The sequence below is a fragment of the Heterocephalus glaber genome, unplaced genomic scaffold, assembly GCF_053883595.1.
Source record: "Heterocephalus glaber isolate CG9 unplaced genomic scaffold, H.glaber_assembly_v1.0 deba00001481, whole genome shotgun sequence".
Lineage (NCBI taxonomy): Eukaryota > Metazoa > Chordata > Mammalia > Rodentia > Bathyergidae > Heterocephalus > Heterocephalus glaber.
In genome coordinates this window covers 55,986,464-56,003,790 of record NW_028258317.1, presented here as the reverse complement: position 1 = coordinate 56,003,790, position 17,327 = coordinate 55,986,464, and the positions used below count along the sequence as shown (strand labels likewise).

The 17,327-nt window shown below is 38.2% G+C and overlaps 1 protein-coding gene and 1 pseudogene across 2 annotated transcripts in view; both read left to right on the top strand.

Moving 5' to 3' along the window:
* The window catches only part of LOC101697212 (aldehyde dehydrogenase 1A1), a 68,777-nt gene that overhangs the window by 24,253 nt on the left and 27,197 nt on the right, over nucleotides 1–17,327 (top strand). For both annotated transcript variants that reach the window (XR_015440122.1, XM_087184106.1), the window contains exons 6-8: nucleotides 2,439–2,567; nucleotides 4,561–4,674; nucleotides 13,464–13,566. Coding sequence is in view for 1 of the 2 variants with exons in the window: in XM_087184106.1 (XP_087040232.1) it covers nucleotides 2,439–2,567; nucleotides 4,561–4,674; nucleotides 13,464–13,566 (346 nt within the window). In the remaining variant the exon portion in view is untranslated. The remainder of the gene's footprint in view (nucleotides 1–2,438; nucleotides 2,568–4,560; nucleotides 4,675–13,463; nucleotides 13,567–17,327) is intronic.
* On the top strand, nucleotides 7,166–9,014 carry LOC101705853 (recombining binding protein suppressor of hairless-like; annotated as a pseudogene).

Below are 17,327 nucleotides of genomic sequence, written 5' to 3'. Positions count from 1 at the left end.
CGTTGGCAGAACACAATGATTACATTCCCTGTGGTAGGTGGCTACATATGCATAACACACTTAATTCTTTGATCCCCTACTCCTCCTCTCCTGCCCCCACTGCCTCCATCACTTGGTCTCCATCCTTTTGTAAAAGATCTATTTGTTTCCTGTAATCTATCTTTTATTGCACTTTAATTTATTTATATCTTGAGTTTCTCATATAAGAGAAGCCATGAGATGTTCAAACGCGTGTGTCTGATTTATTACACTTAACATTATGGTCTCAGGTGGATCCATTTTCCTAAAAATTACTCAAATTTACCCTTCTTTATGACAGAGTAGTATTCTGTTCTATATAAATACCACATTGTCTTTATTCATTCTTCTGTTGATGTACAAATAGAGCACTTCTAAGATTTAGATATTATGAGCTGTGCTGTTATAAACATGTGAATGCAGGTATCATTTTAATATTTAATATTTAAATTAATTCATTTAATATTTAAACTAATTCCTTTATTATTTAATATTTAAATCTTTCAGGAAGATACTTTGAAGGGGAAGAGTTGAGCAAAATGGATTTTCTGTTTTTAGATTTTTGAAGAATCTCTTTACTGATTTCCATAGTGGTTATTCTAACTTACTTTCCCACCAACAGTGTAGAGGGACTCATTTTTCCCTACAGTCTCACCAGTACTTATTATTATTTAATTTCTTGATGACAGCCATACTTTCTGGAGTAAGATGAAATCTTAGTGTTGTTTTAACCCACTTGAATTTCTCTAATGGCCAGATATTTTGAACAGTTTTTCATGTATTTATTGGTCCTTTGTATTTCTGAGAAGTGTCTATTCATTCCAGTTGACAATTTTTGAGTGGATCTTTTATTTTGGGGGCTCGAATTTTTTTTAGCTCTTTATATAGTCAAGATATCAGTCTTCTGAGGAGTAGATGACAAAATATTTTTCCCATTCTCTAGGTTGTCTCTTCACTCTGTTGGTTGTTTCCTTTTCTGTGAAGAAGTTTTTAATTTGATATAGTCCCATTTTTTGATGCCTGATCCTATTTCTTGTGCAATTGGCATTTATGTTTAGAAAGTTCTTCTCAATGCCTATGCCTTCAAGAGTTTTACCCATTTTATCTTTCATCAGATTGTTTCTGTCTAAACATTTAGTTCTGTGATCCATTTTCATTTTAGTTTAGTACATGATGAGAGATATGGGCCTAGCTTTAATCTTCTGCATGTGTATATTCAATTTTCCCAAGATCATTTGTTAAAGCAGCTTTCTTTTCTCCTGCATATGTTTTCAACTCCTTTGTGGAAGATCAATATCTGTCAATGATCAATACCTGAATGTGCATCATTTATTGTTTCACTGATTCACTTTTCTATTTTCATGCCAATTCCATGCTGGTTTTATCACTGTAGCTTTGTAATATAACTTGAAGCATCACAGGTCAGTGAGGACTTCTACTTTTCTCTTGTTGCCTGGGATTGTTTTTGCTATACTGAATCTCTCCTTGTTCCATATGAATTTTAAGTGTTTTTCTCTAATTTTGTGAGGAAAGCTGTTAATATTTGCACTGAGAGATTTTTTAAATTTTAAGTGAAATAGAGGAATTTGGAACACTGAATTTCTTAAATGAGAAAGTGTCATTAATTTATTTTTTTATTTCAATGACTTTATAGCATTTTTAATCAAATTACTGATACATCCAACCCCCCCCCCAAATTCATTAAAGCCATAAAACCCTAAATACTAATGATACCTAACGTGCCTGAGCATTTTGCTCACTATCTTAATCCTCAGGATGCCCTTCTAGTAAAGGATGTTATTAGTGCTTATGGAGAACAACTAATTTGTGTGAGCTCATACTGCTGCTCAGTGATCACCCTGGGATCTTAGCCCAAGCATTCCTCCTCTGGACCCTCATATCTTTTTCTTTAACAAGATTTTTTTGTCCTTTACTGGAGCAACAGCTCAGTGAGAGAGCACATGACATATTTATGAAGCCCTGGGTTGGATTTCTATCATCACAAAAAAGTGTATTTATCCCATAAATAAATTATATTATTGAGTAAACAAAATAAATCACCTATAAAGAAAAGAGAATAACCACTTTTTAAAACACAGAGTGCTTACAATATGTTTGCTTGTATCTAAAACCATGCATTGATTTTTTTCCTGGTGGAATAAGAATGCAAAATAATGACACTTGATTTAATATGAGCACTCTTTCCTTTTTCCTTCTTCCATTTGCTTTAGTTAGAGTGTTATAATTTACTAGTTGCTCTTGTCCGTGGCCTTAAATAGAATACACTGGATGCCGGTACAAAACAGCAACACATTATTTAACAACTACGGGGAGGGGGGGGAGTTTATAATGCCTAAATTACATTAGTTCCTGCACCTTTGAACAAAACAAAGACTCCATTGTGGAATGTTGCTTTCCAGTGGAACTTCCCGTTGCTTATTCTGGTGTGGAAGATAGGGCCTGCCCTGAGCTGTGGAAACACAGTGGTTGTCAAACCAGCAGAGCAGACTCCCCTCACTGCTCTTCATGTGGCATCGTTAATTAAAGAGGTAAGTTTCCTGGGTCAAAGCATAATGCACAAGAATGCAAGAGCCCCAGTTGATAAACCATCATTTAGTACTACTGTCTATAGCAGACATTCTAGGCCAGGACTAGCTGGCTATGAGTGGCACATGCTTCTTGCCTTCCCTAATTTGGCTATATTGTTTTATATCAGGATTCAGACCAAACCCTTATGTGACTCAAATGGGCATGTCTGGTAGCGGAGTTAGGCTAGTATTTCTCCATTGCTAATGACTCTCATTGAGGCCTAGGCCCTTGTTTGTGAAGTGGCAGGACTCTGCTGAGTTACGTGCAGCTGAGGTCAACGTGACTCCAATTAAAATCCTTTCCCCTGAATATGGCTTCTCCTTGACCCAATGGCTTGTTTGCTAAGTTTACCTGGTCCTAGTACCTGTGTGTTCTAGCCAAACAAGATAAGCTGTGCTTCCTCCCTAACATCCCTGCCTGGTGCCATCATGGCAAGGTGTTCGGCAGCATTTCACTAGATGCCTTCAAAGCATACCTGGCTCCATGTTTATACCAATGATTCTATGATTCTATTCAATAAATTCTGGATATGCTTGAGGGCCTTTGTCCTTGTTGTCATAAGCAGCACTGATCATCCCCCAAGACTCAGCTTCACTCTAAGTCTGGTTTTCTGTGTATGCTTTATTTCACCTTGTTCTGTAGTGGCTCACAAGAGGCTAGGACACAGGGTAGAGATTCTGGCAATGTCCTCTTCCCCATTCCCTATAACGGTCAGCTGCATTCTCCTCAAAGCCTCTGCCCAGTGGGTAGGGTGCCCTGAGCAGGGCTGCTAGCTGGAATTTTGTCAGTCAGAGCACATGTGTCTGCCCTAGATGCAGATCAGAAGCCAGATGGGAGACTTGGAGTCAGTCACCTGGTGACCACTGTTTCCTTGCTTTTGTCTGACTCTGATAAACACAAATTCCTGGTGAAACTAAGACAGCACCCTTTCAATGCTGGAATATTATGCTAGTTTTTAACTGCCACTATGGCCCAGTAGTTTCTGCAAGTTTGTTTAAATTTAAACAAATTTTTATTTTTAATCTATTAAGGCTGGTGTTCACTGTGCCAATATATTTGTCTGTAACACTAGGCCATATTTCTAAAGCCTATTCCCATGAATATCCATTTTCATATTCACTTTTCTATTATGCTTTCTTCTATATTCTTCAAAAGTAGCTAAGAGAAATTATTTTCATCAGCTATCCTAATAGTGTGATCACTTGTTACTCTTTGTCCTTCATATCTTACCAAAACTTAAACAATTGTTAATCACTAGAAAGTTAAAATTTAGGAAAACTACGGCCATACCTTAATATTCTTCATTTCAAATTAAAAAGAGACAAAAAATGAGAAAATTCAGGAATTTGATGAAAATAACATGAAATTTTAATGTGCTCAACCCAATTGCAACCTTGCCTCCTACATGAATTCTTTACCAGGGGTTGACATCAGTTTGTGAAGCTTCACCCTGAACAGGATGACCTTGCTTCCCTAACATTTTACTGATTAAAGAATGTCACTGGGTTTGCAACTCAGTTCCTAAGCCTTAAGCCATCAACAGCCAGAGAACTGAAAATGTGAGGTCCTCTAGCTTTTCATTTTTGCTGATGGAGACAATAAACACATTACTTTCCCTCTGTGTAAACATTTTAACAAACAAGTTTAAATATACTATCTTCTTGAGTTACTGTAAGGAAATTTGAGATGACCCTCATTGGAGCAATGATCCATAAACTACGCACTTACCATGGGAAGAAAGCGTAGCATAATATTACCCCCACTGGGTTATTTTTATATGGGATAAGAAATGAAACAATAATAATAAGGAATAAAGAATTAAGTTGCTTAGGTAAAATTTTCTTGGTAGAACAACTCACCAGATTACCTTGAAGAAGTAACCTCTATCCCATACTACCCTTTCTTGCATCATTCTGAGTTCTGTTGTGACTGTTTTGCTTTTTATCCTTTCAGGTAGGTTTTCCTCCTGGAGTGGTGAATATTGTCCCTGGCTATGGGCCCACTGCAGGGGCAGCCATCTCTTCACACACGGACATTGACAAAGTGGCCTTCACAGGATCAACAGAGGTAATGCTACTTATTCAGGCTGGCCATTAAAAATGGCCTCATCTCTTAACTATTTGAAGGATGTTTATGTAACTGTTTTGAAGCCAACAATGAACAGAAGTTCATTTTAATAATTTATTCTTTATTCTACCTTCCAATTTGTTTCTATAACATAAACATTTGTAGTTTAGATGAAATGAAATACTGATTACAATCCTCAAAGGACTGAACTGTTGAGTGTGTTCTTTACCTTCTCTTATGAGAAACAGAGCACAGGTGCTGAGTCACATGATTTGTAAAGTTTATGATAGGAAATATAAATTGGGCCACAGTGATTTGTGTGAATGAATGCAGTTGTACCCTTTAGATTATGAAAATTAAGTAGCAGCGCCTCACCCTGAGTGCCTTATTTGGAACTCTCTTCCCTGTTCCTTCTGAAAGGGAGCCAGAAGCTCAGTTTCCCTTGATTTTACTGCTGGTTGCACTCAATTCTTGCTTGCTGGCTCTGGCCTGGTTGTCCAAAAATGTTTACAAACAATAGTATTTATTCTATGAGCACCTCAAGGAGAAGGGGTGTGGGGAGTGCTGCCTGGAGGGTAGTCTTTGGGACAGTGAATAGTTTTTCTATCCTAAGCAAAAGAAAGGGAAGAAATCATACCATATCAAGCAAAAAAAAGTCTCTTGAGTTCTTCTGCTAGGGTATGACTTTGTTAGATGTTTAATATAAAAAATTAACATGTGCCTCTCACTGGTACATGGCCTAAAGGATTAGGACTAAGCAAGAGCCTGTTTTATAAGGCTGCCAACACAAGCACAAAACAAGGCAGGGAGTAATAAGTGGTAAAATATGTGTAAAGTGCCATAAAGAGAAATTCTAGAGGAAGAGTACTGATCTCCAGATGGCTGCTAAACTTTCCTCTGGGTTTTGAGGAATGCTTACATGTTGAGCCCTGATGATTGAGAAATAAATGAACATTCCATTACACTGTCTGATCTGCAGCCTGCACACCAATTGCCCTTTATATGTCATAAAACAACATATAGAAAAAGAAAGTTTTGTTACTCATGTACACTAACTATACTAAATAGTTTAAATGTGTCCCCAGACAATTCCTCTTCCTTCAGGGGGAGTCAGGCAAGCAAAATGGTTGGACACCCATGTATCTAGGTAGTGAAATGAAGGTAATTTGATACTTTCATAATCCTAGTGAGCCACTCTAATATATTTTAAAAACTTATTTACATGAAAACTGAAATAGGATATCAGTCTTATTGTTTTTGATTTTCTAAAACTAGGTAAATAGAAATTTTTTTTCTTTGTTTTTCATAGATGTAAGAGTAGAAAAAGCTTGCCTTCTACCAGTGCCTAACTGAGATGAGGAAAGGCCGACCTACCTTTATGACTTTCTGTGGACAGTTGAGAATGTTCAGGGTGTGCCAGCAACTATTGAAATGACTGAAATCTTAGCACAGAAGGTAGAGGAGGGAAGCACACAGTCCCCAGGCTGGAGTTCTAAACTTTCCCTATAGAGACACTAGGGACATTTCCAGGTCCCTCACTCCTCCAGTGTGTCTGCTGCTCCCTGACCCCACTGCCAGCGTCACTTCCTCTTCATCTTGGCTCATCCTGAAGCTCCTCACACATTCTGGGCTCATTTTACCTCCAAAAAGAAACCCTGATATTAGAAGAGTAGGCAACTTCTGGGCTCACATTCTGATGCTGCTCTTCCTAGCAGTGTGTCTCAGATATGTTAGGTATCCCTGTTAAATTTGAAATTGAGGAGCTTAACAGGACAAGGAAAAAACTTCTTAATCACCTTAAATGAAAATTCACTTTTTGAAAAAGTTCTCATGAAATATGTTGCAAAGGAAAATGGACTATAAGAGACATTGCTGACAGGATTTCTCTAATAGAGGTCTACACCTAGTTTAGCTTTATTAATCTACTTGTAGGAGATTGACTGAGTCCCATGAAATTTTTGAGCAGATTCACTAATACTCTGTTCTGTAAGGCACAGCACCAGTTACTTCAGCAACTGCATTGAAAGTAAATGCACAATTTATCTTTTTTTAAATAGAAATAGGAACTTTTTATTAAAATCTAACAGAGAGAGTAGGAAAAGAAATTCAAATAATAAAAAAGCCAAATAAAGTTATTATATAAAAGAGAAAGGCAAAGATCCTTTTAGTGGATCAAGGTGTCAATAAAAATAAATAGGCCAGGTTTTATACTGTAGAAAACAAAATGACGATAGCAAATAATTTGATGGGACATGATCCACAAAGAAGGAAAAACAAAAGGAAACAGTTATCTTTGTCTGAGTAGAGGCAAGTAGCATTCAAGAAGAAACCAGAAGAGTAGGAGTCCAGCTAACTGAAGTAATACCACAGAGCACCAATGCACCAATCTAATATCTTTCTTCTAACCTCACTCTCAAAAACCATGTGTGGCGGAGAAGTGAGGGAGGAGGTGGAAGGAAAGGGAGGGAGAGAGAACAGTTACATGAAACCACCGTGATAAACACTACTGAGGACAGGTATCCAGTGATAGGACTTTGTCATGGCTACCAAGGAGTGGACAGCCTCCTTAGCAACTTTATGCAAATGTATACATATACAACTAATACAGTTTGAAGGAGAGTTTGTGGAGGATGGCGCCTGTTGTGACAGGGAAGTTTGGTGAGCGGCCTCCACCTAAACGACTCACTAGGATGAACAAACATCTTTTTTTAAAGAACCAAGTACAATGGTCCCCTCATATCACAGAGGATAGGTTCTAAGATGAACCCATGGATGCCTGAAACTGAGGATAGTAGCAAATACTATGGAAGCTATGTGAAATTATTTAAAAGAGTGAGGGTATCAAATAGTACTCATTCTTCATGCAGAAGTTGCACAGAAGTCATATGGAAATGAAAAAAGGGTTTTTTGCCCTCCGCCTTGTGTTTATCTTATGGGCAGTGGATGGAAGAAAAAAAAAGAGCAAGTGGAACGCGATGGTTGTTCTAAGCAAGGGTCTCAACCATGTGCATTTATTGAAATAGAAAATAGTGACCAAGAAATGCAGCAGCTGAACTTGGAAAGAAAGGACTATTGCACAGCCAAGACATTATACATATCTGATTCAGACAAGAGAAAACACTTCATGTTGTCTGTAAAAATGTTCTATGGCAACAGTGATGACATTGGTGTGTTCTCAGCAAGCGGATAAAAGTCATCTCCAAACCTTCCAAAAAGAAGCAGTCATTGCAAAATGCTGACTTATGCATTGCCTCAGGAACAAAGGTGGCTTTGTTTAATCGACTTCGATCCCAGACAGTTAGTACCAGATACTTGCATGTAGAAGGAGGTAATTTCCATGCCAATTCACAACAGTGGGGAGCATTTTACATTCATCTCTTGGATGATGATGAATCAGAAGGAGAAGAATTCACAGTTCGAGTTACATCCATTACGGACAAACAGTCAAACTTGTGTGTTCAGTTACTGGCATGGCACTCCCAAGATTGATAGTTAGGAAAGTTGATAAGTAGACAGCATTATTGGATGCAGACAATCCTGTGTCACAACTACATAAATGTGCATTTTACCTTAAGGATACAGAAAGAATGTACTTGTGCCTTTCTCAAGAAAGAGTAATTCAATTTCAGGCCACTCCATGCCTGAAAGAACCAAATAAAGAGATGATAAATGATGGAGCTTCTTCGTGGACAATCATTAGCACAGATAAGGCAGAGTATACATTTTACGAAGGGATGGGCCCTGTCCTTGCCCCAGTTACCCCTGTGCCTGTGGTAGAAGGTCTTCAGTTGAATGGCAGAGGGGATGTAGCCATGCTTGAACTTACAAGACAGAATTTCACTCCAAATTTACGAGTATGGTTTGGGGATGTAGAAGCTGAAACTATGTACAGATGTGGAGAGAGCATGCTCTGTGTGGTCCCAGACATTTTTGCATTCCGAGGAGGTTGGAGGTGGGTCCAGCAGCCAGTCCAGGTTCCAGTAACTTTGGTCCACAATGATGGGATCATTTATTCCACCAGCCTTACCTTTACCTACACGCCAGAGCCAGGGTCGAGGCCGCACTGCAGTGCCACGGGAGCCATCCTTCGAACCAGCTCAAGCCAAGTGCCCACCAACGAGTCAAACACAAACAGTGAGGGGAGTTACACAAACACCAGCACAAATTCAACCAGCGTTACATCATCTACAGCAACTGTGGTGTCCTAACCACTGTCTTTTTGCTAGGACTTAAACTGACCTGGGTGCAGCAAAAAGTTGTCAAAAAAAGGAGAGAAAAAAATGAACAATTTTTTGTGGTTTCTTGGAAAAACTTTTTCATACCAAGTGATACTATTCAAAAACCCCGTTACCTGCAAGTGCTGACTTGAGATGCAGAAGCCACAGTAAAACAAAACAAAACCCATGTACAAACTATTGGAGATTGAGTTTTTCAGCTGTTTTTTTGTTATTGTTTGGTTGGTTTGTCTTTGGTTTTGTTTAAATGAGCAAAAAATAGATACGTGGCTGGTATAAAAGTTAAGCAAACTAGAAGACACAAATTAACATAGTTTTTACGGACCAAGGAACTTATATAAGCTTTATTAGTAAAAGGTACATTTTCACCATACCTTTTTTTATATCACAGTATATAGTACGTCTTGTTACCAAATAGGTTTTTCTCCCCGCCCTCTTTGAGCTTTTGCTCTGAAGTACATTCAGGTTCCAAGCTTGACCATGCTTGTTTAATAAATTACCATATCCTTCCAGGTTCTTTTGGTCTAAGGCTGGAACTTTTTTTTAAAGCTGAAGTCTTATGACTTTTCTTGAGTTAAAATTGTTCTGATTTCAGCAAGTCAAATCTTGTAAAGGCCTGCATATGTTTTTTAAGATTATATGAAGTCTGTGCAAAAGCTTTAAAGACAATGCCTCTGCCTTGCCTGCAATACATGCAATGTACGTTAACTTAGTCTCCTTCTTTAGTCACTGTTGGCAGTTATTTGTGTTTTCCTTTTTTTAAAAAAAAAATGTATTTATAGTGGTAATCCAAGAAGTTGTAACATTCAAATGGAATTCAGTGTGGCCATGTAGTCATTAATGAGTTAATGGCACAGAATATGTTGGTATTTGAAGTGTCCTCTCCCCTTTCCCATACATAAGACATTTGTGTGTTCCAGGATTACTTCAGTTTTCCCTTCCTCCTAATGTTGTACATAACTTGTATTATGTGTAAGTTAAACTTTGGTGTTTTTCTTTGTTTTTGTTAACTTGGAATGCTCCAGTGATTTCATTCAGCAAGGTGTCTTCTGCCTTGTTGGCAAATGTTAAAAAAATATCATGAGAAGTATTTGCTACAAAGTGGTAGATGGTGCCCTTCCAGTAGAATGAGGAAAATCTCAGCAAAATATGTTGTATTATTGTTACTTGTTGTTTTTGTTTTGGTTTTTTGCCTAGGCCAGAACATCATTGTAATCTTAAAACATAAAATGCTTTTATTAGGTAGGTGGTCAAGTAGAATAGCTGGAAGACAGTACCTTAGGGAGAGATGGTTGGAAGTTTATAAAAATGGAAATGTAACTTATATTTCCATTTTTCTTTTGCCTCTTTTGTTCTCTCCTCCCCGGTACTGAGTATCTCCACAAATGTCCGCCACTTAGGAAGTGTGTGTTCGTTCTCCTTTCAGTTAAGATTTGGTTACATTCAGGGCTGTGCATAGTCTTGCGTGCTCATCTTGCCAGTTTTGCTTCCATTCCCACACTGTGATAATTATGCCTTTGTTCAGTTTCTTAGAAATTGCAGCAAACTCATTGAGCAACATTAGTATAGGAACCGTGTGTGTAACATTACAGGACACAGTTCAGTGATACAATCATCCTTCTTAGAGTAAAAACTACCTCTAGATTGTGGTAAGCTTTTACTGTCCCATAAAACAGGAGGCACAAGTACCTTAAGAATGCAAAACTGTAACTTCTCCAGTGTTCCCAGTGTCTTACTGGTGTCCTGGGCTGTTTTGAGTTTCCTTTAATAGACTTTAAAAATCATTTATTAGAGGCATTTTTTTTTCAACTTTGCTATGTTCATCACTCACTCCTTCATTTAAACTATGCCACTGTAAATACTTTTCCTCATATCTTTAAATTGCCTTTTCCTCAGTTTTCAAAGGGAAAGTCATTTGTAAAACACGTGAGGTGGTTAAATCAAAGTTACTGCAGTTTTCTCCTACTGCAAGCCTTTTTAATCACCCAGGCTGCATTGTACTATAAATAGCCTTTTCTTTTCAAATCTGCTCCAGTTATTCCTCGGGGTAATCTCATCCTGCCTCACACCTTAAATTGGTTTCAGTGATCAGGGCAGAATGCATTGTGGCCTTATATTTCTTTGTGGTAACTGCTCACTGGCTATTACTTGGAGACTTGCTTATTTGAGTAGTATTTCTTCTCTGTTGAGTCCCGGAAGCAGTCATTACACAGTGCTTTTTGTTTAGTGTGAAGGTTTTCTCAGTGCTGCTTGATTTTTTTTTTTTTTAAAGTGGGCCACAAGTACCTACATTTCTTGATTTTGTATTTAGTTAAGAAATCATATTAAATTAACCATTAACAAATGAGATGCTTTTTGAAGAACAAACTATTCCTTATTCAGCTTACAGGTCAAAATAAGTTTTCAAGTTCATGGCTTTATTAAAATGAACTTTTGTGCTTTTAAGTGTTTATATCATTTTAGTTTTTGTGTTTCTTCTAATAAGATAATTGAAATGTTAGCCTGTAAACCCTTTTCCTGTTTTCTTTTTTTTTGGAAAATCCAGGAATGTACCGATATTGGCATTTCCCCCGTCTATTTTATGCCATTCTCATATCACAGACCGAAGAGTGAGGTCATATCTATTGTAGCTTTATTATTCATCAGTAGTTATTTTTGTCAGCTCCTTTGAAAAAAATCTTCTTCATGGTTTTGAGAATCGTTTTATACTTAAAAGTGTATATCTGAGAGTCTTGCCCTCCTCTTATAGTACAGTATATTCCTCCACTGATGATGGCATTATTAGATATGTTGGCCATTTAGCCATACAGAGATTCTGTGGAAAGGAGAATGATTATTTACAGTATATTTGATTTTTAAATTCTGTTTTAGAAGTATATCTTCTTTTCTCACGCTTCTGTACAATTTCTCAAGATAGGCATAGAAGCTGAGCTTGTGACTCAACATGTTTTTACAAGTTCCATTGCATTTGTCACATAGATTGGGAAGGCAAGCTAAAGATGCTAAAATAGAATGCTCTTTATAGTTTGAATGATTTCAGAGTTGAACACTAGTACAGTATTTAACTTGCTGCTGACTTTCTTAAACTGTGGCCACTAAAGGCATCCTCATCTAGAGTTAACTATTGAAATACTTGTCAACTCTTACTGCACAAACTCATTTGCCATCATAACCGTTAAGTTCTTTTGCCTTTGATTTTGATGAAACTGGTACCATCTGTGCGCTCACAGAAAATTCTGATGCCATCTTTGAGAACTAAACTAACTAACTAGCCAAGTTAACCAGAAAACCCACTGGAGGTGGGGTTCCTTTTTGAAACAAAATGCTATTCAGTTATTAACCAAGTACTTTGATTTCAAAAGCAGCTGTGTTTCTGATGAGTACTGAACAAATGTGTGTAACTTTCTGTGCCAGACTTTTGACCTTGTTTTCAAGCACTGTAATGTAGGATGGATGGTTAGAAACAATAATATATTAGGGTTTCTATTTAACCCTCTATGGACTGAACTGTATCTCCTTTCATTAATTTTTCCCTGTGTTGTGATAAATGTTTGCCAACATTCAGTACTGTGTTGGTCCAGATGTAGTTATATATGCTCATTTTTAGTTATCTCTCATACCTTGCAGCATGCTCTACACATTCAGTCCTTAAGGAGTTTATTTTACAAACTGTGCACCTGTAAGGTTTATAAGCAATAAGATAGAAAATTGAGCAAGTTTATACCATAATTTTGTAGAAAAAAAGAATCTGCTCAGTTTCATATTTCACCCATGAAAAACCCACAATACGGGCAGTTTCAAGGAATAAATAAAAAAGAAACGTAAACCATTGTAAAAGTCTTCTGTTGAATGTGCCTAATGCATGTATTACCTACCGTCCTTGATTTCAGAATACTTCATAAAGATAAAATTAAATTCTGTAAAAAAAAAAAACAAAAAAAAAAAAACAAATTGAAGCCAACTCTGAAAAAGTCTTCACGTGGTTCACTGGGAGACCAGAAGAACAAAAGCTTATGTCTACCCAGACTCTTGATAAAACGATTCTAGGAGGAGTTAAAATATCAGCTGAACCCCACTAAGGGTAGGACTTGGATGCGATCCAGGTGGTGATGGATATATAATGAGAAGAAAGACGAGGTTCAAGATGTGGAGAATAAGGCAGTTGACTGGATAGAGTTCTATGAATGTCAGTAGAGGGATGGATGAAACGTCAAATAAGTAACTACAGGCTGAGTCACGATGCATCCAATAAATCTCAAGATGAAGTTCGGATTAAAATGAAAAGTAACATCCTGTCTAATTACACTCAGCAAGACTATTATCACATTCTATATCTCTTCTGTGTTGCCCATGAATGTTTTTCTGATTTATCTTTGTGTCTATATACTTGCTTGGGGGACCTTTTAAAATCCCAGATGCCAGTTGTGAAAAAATGCCTCAGTGTTTCTTCCAAATAAAATGTAATGATGCCACAAACATCATATAAATGTAAAATGTTAAACCCGTCTTCATGAGTACATAGTAAATCTGCTCCTTTGCAATGCTTCATTTCAGGTTGGCAAAATAATCACAGAAGCTTCTGGGAAGAGCAATCTGAAGAGGGTCACCCTGGAGCTGGGGGGGAAGAGCCCTTGCATTGTGTTTCCTGATGCTGACTGTGAGTAGAATCCACCTTTGCTAGCCTGGCACCTTCATCCTTTCTGGTGTCTGATAACACCATACAGTGAACTTGAATTTCACAAACAGGTTTGCTTCAAAATGTAAGGAATTCATCTGAGTCCAGAATTATTCTTGAAAATTTTTAAATGGTCCTAAAGTTAGAACACATAGATAAGTTAATCACAGATACTGTTTCTTCATGGTTTGGAATAGATTGCTGTTTCCTCTGCTGAACCTTGAATAATATAAATGTATTGCATTTAGGAGCGAGGCAAGATGTATTTTTAATAATTTGAATGTTCAATTATTGGCACTGTGTCAAGCATAATGAGAAACCTCAGATACGTTGGACCTGAAACACTAAGGAGACAGCAGTTTTACATTTGTCATCTTCCTTCACCCTGGATCACACTCATTAATTGAGATGGTTGGAAGAAAATTAAACCTGCTTACACAGTTCCTATTTTCTTCTATCAAGGACAGTTCAGTTCACATACATACTTAACTCTGCAATTATGATGTGACCCCACAATATGATGTTTTGGTTCATTCTGATTACCAAATAGAACCCCCAATTTACTCACAAACAAGACTTAATTAGCAGAAGTAGGTGTTCAGACATTCTTCTAATTCTTTCTTAAACTCTTGCAATATTGTTATGAGCAAATAGTTCATGAACTGACTTTTATGATCTTAAGTGAAGTTTTTAGAATGCACTGTCTTAGTACACATTCTAAAATAGGACAATATTCCCAATATTTGAAGCCTGTCAATCAACTGTTTCTGATAAAACTTAAGCTTGTATGCTTAGTTCACAAATTCACACTTAATTGCTATAATGTTGAACTGGACCTTCAGCATTTAGAAATTTAAAATGCAAAAAAAATTAGATTATTCCTTTGAAAGATCCACTAATGAAAAAACCTAGGGAGGGAATCACCCCGCTGCAGACAGGCAGGTCTGCCCACACCCTACAGAGGTCCTGAGTCACACGGAACACACCAAATCAGCCTGCTGCAGACAGGCAGGTCTGTGCACACCCTACCAAGGTCCTGAGTCCCTTGGAAGATGCCGAATCACCCCACTGCAGACAGGCAGGTCTGCCCATGCCCTACCGAGGTCCCCAGTCTCACAGAACACACTGAATCAGCCCACTGCAGACAGGCAAGTCTGAGCACACACTACCGAGGTCCCGAGTTGCATGGAAGATGCAAAATCACCCTGCTGCAGACAGGCAGCAACCTGGTTCCACACTACAAAGACGCAGAGGACACCAGACCACCAGACCAAGGTACTGACTCCCGTTGCTCCCAGGCCCAGAGGTAGGGGCTTCTGAGCTGTGGTCCCACTGCTCCTGGTCCAGAAAAAGGGACTTCCTGGTCACCATCCCTCCCTCTGCTCCCAGCCCAGAGGAAAGGGCTTTTGGGCCACCTTCTATCCCGCTGCTCCTGGCCCAGAGGAAGGGGCTTCTGAGCCGCCATCCCACGGCTTCTGGACCAGAGGAAGGGGCTTCCTGGCCACCATACCTCCCGCTGCTCCCAGCCCACAGGAAAGGGCTTTTGGGTCACCATCCTTACCACTGCTCCTGGTCCCTGTCCCACCTCACCCAGCTCAGAGGAGGTAATCCGTGCAGGCACTAACAGACCCCACCCCAGTCAAAATGAGAAAACACTTAAATAACTCTCAAAACAAGACTTCCAGATCACCTACAGCAGCCCCAAAGGAAAATGACATGGAACACTCTGATACTCAACCACCTGGACCCACTGAACTGGCAACAAAAGGGGATCTGGAAAAAATGAAATCAGAAATACTCTCTCAGATAAGAGGAGAAATTGTGCCCCTAGTGCAAGACATGATTAATAAATATAGAGTGGAGCTGAGGAACATGATGGAATCTCAACATAAGAAACAAATGAAATCCATAAAACAGATGCAAATAGATTTCCAGGACATGAAAAACTCCATTGAAAGTCTACACAGCAGAATGAGCCAATGTGAGGACAGAATTTCAGATATAGACGATGAGACTGCAATTAGTGACCAGGGAAAGAAAAATTGCTTCAAAATTCTAAGGGAACATGAGAAATCAATCCAGCAGCTGCTAGATGATGCAAAGAAGAATAACATAAGACTGATTGGGCTCAATGAAGAAACAGGAGAGAGTGCAGATGACATAAAAAATCTCTTCACAGAAATAATGGCAGAAAACTTCCCAAGCAGGGGAAAAGAACTTGACATACAGATAAGTGAGGCATATAGGACTCCAAATAGCCTTGATCAAAAAAAAATCTACACATAGGTATATAATTGTTAAGATTCCAGAAACTCAACAGAAGAAAAAACTACTACAAGCAGTCAGAGAAAAGAAACAAATCACATACAAAGGAAAGCCCATCAGAATCACAGCAGACTTCTCAACACAAACCATCAAGGCAAGAAGAGCTTGGAGTGACATATTCCAAGCCCTAAAAGAAAACAAATTCCAACCCAGATTGATGTACCTGCAAAACTCTCTTTCAAAATGGATGGAGAAATAAGATACTTTCATGACAAAGAGCACCTTAGGAACTTTGTGAATACCAAACCAGCACTCCAAAGAATTTTACACAATAGCCTAGGAACAGACATTGAGGATCACAACCCCAGGAAGCAAAGCAGAATGAACCCATCTGGCATGACAAGAAATTAAATGTCAAGGGGGAGAACCGAACAAAAAGAAAAAGTCATGGCAATGACAAGTCAGTATGTTTCAGTTATAACCATCAACGATAATGGTCTCAATTCACCAATCAAAAGAAATAGACTGGTAGAATGGGTCAAGAAGCAAAATCCAACAATATGTTTCATGCAAGAAACACACTTAATTCAAAAGGAAACTCATAGACTGAAAGGTAAAGGGTGGAAAACAATGCTCCATGAGAGAGGAGCCCCCAAAAAAGCAGGAGTAGCTATTCTCTTGGCAGATCAAGTGGATTTCAAACCAACACTGATTAAGAGAGACAAAGAAGGACACTACATCCTTGTAAAGGGAAGAATCCAAGAGGAAGAGATGACAATCATAAATATCTATGCACCAAACACTAGTGCACCCAACCATATAAAACAAATACTAACAGACATGAAAAGTCATATATGCACTAATACAATTGTAGTGGGGGACCTCAACACCCCACTGTCACAAATAGATAGATCAACTAGACTAAAAATAAGTAATGAAATACTAGAACTCAATCGAACTCTTGAACAAATGAACTTAACAGATGTTTACAGAGTGTTCCACCCCACAAAATCAGAATACACATTCTTCTCAACTGCACATGGGTCATTCTCCAAAATAGACCACATACTCACACATAGAACATGTTTAAGTAAGTGCAAAGGAATTGAAGTTATCCCCTGTATATTATCAGACCATAGTGAGATGAAATTGGAGATCCATAGCAAAAGAAACTCAAAATATTTCATAAACACATGGAAATGGAACAACACACATCTGAATAACCAATGCATCACAGAGGAAATTAAAGAAGAAATCAGACAGTCCCTTCAATTAAATGACAATGACAATACAACATATCAGAATCTATGGGACACAATGAAAGCAGTCTTAGGAGGGAAATTCATAGCAGTGAATATGTATATTAGGAAAACAGAATGAGCCCAATTAAACAACCTGATGCTGAACCTCAAGCTTCTAGAAAAAGAAGAGCAGGACAAACCCAAAGCTCATACAAGGGAGGAAATTATAAAGATCAG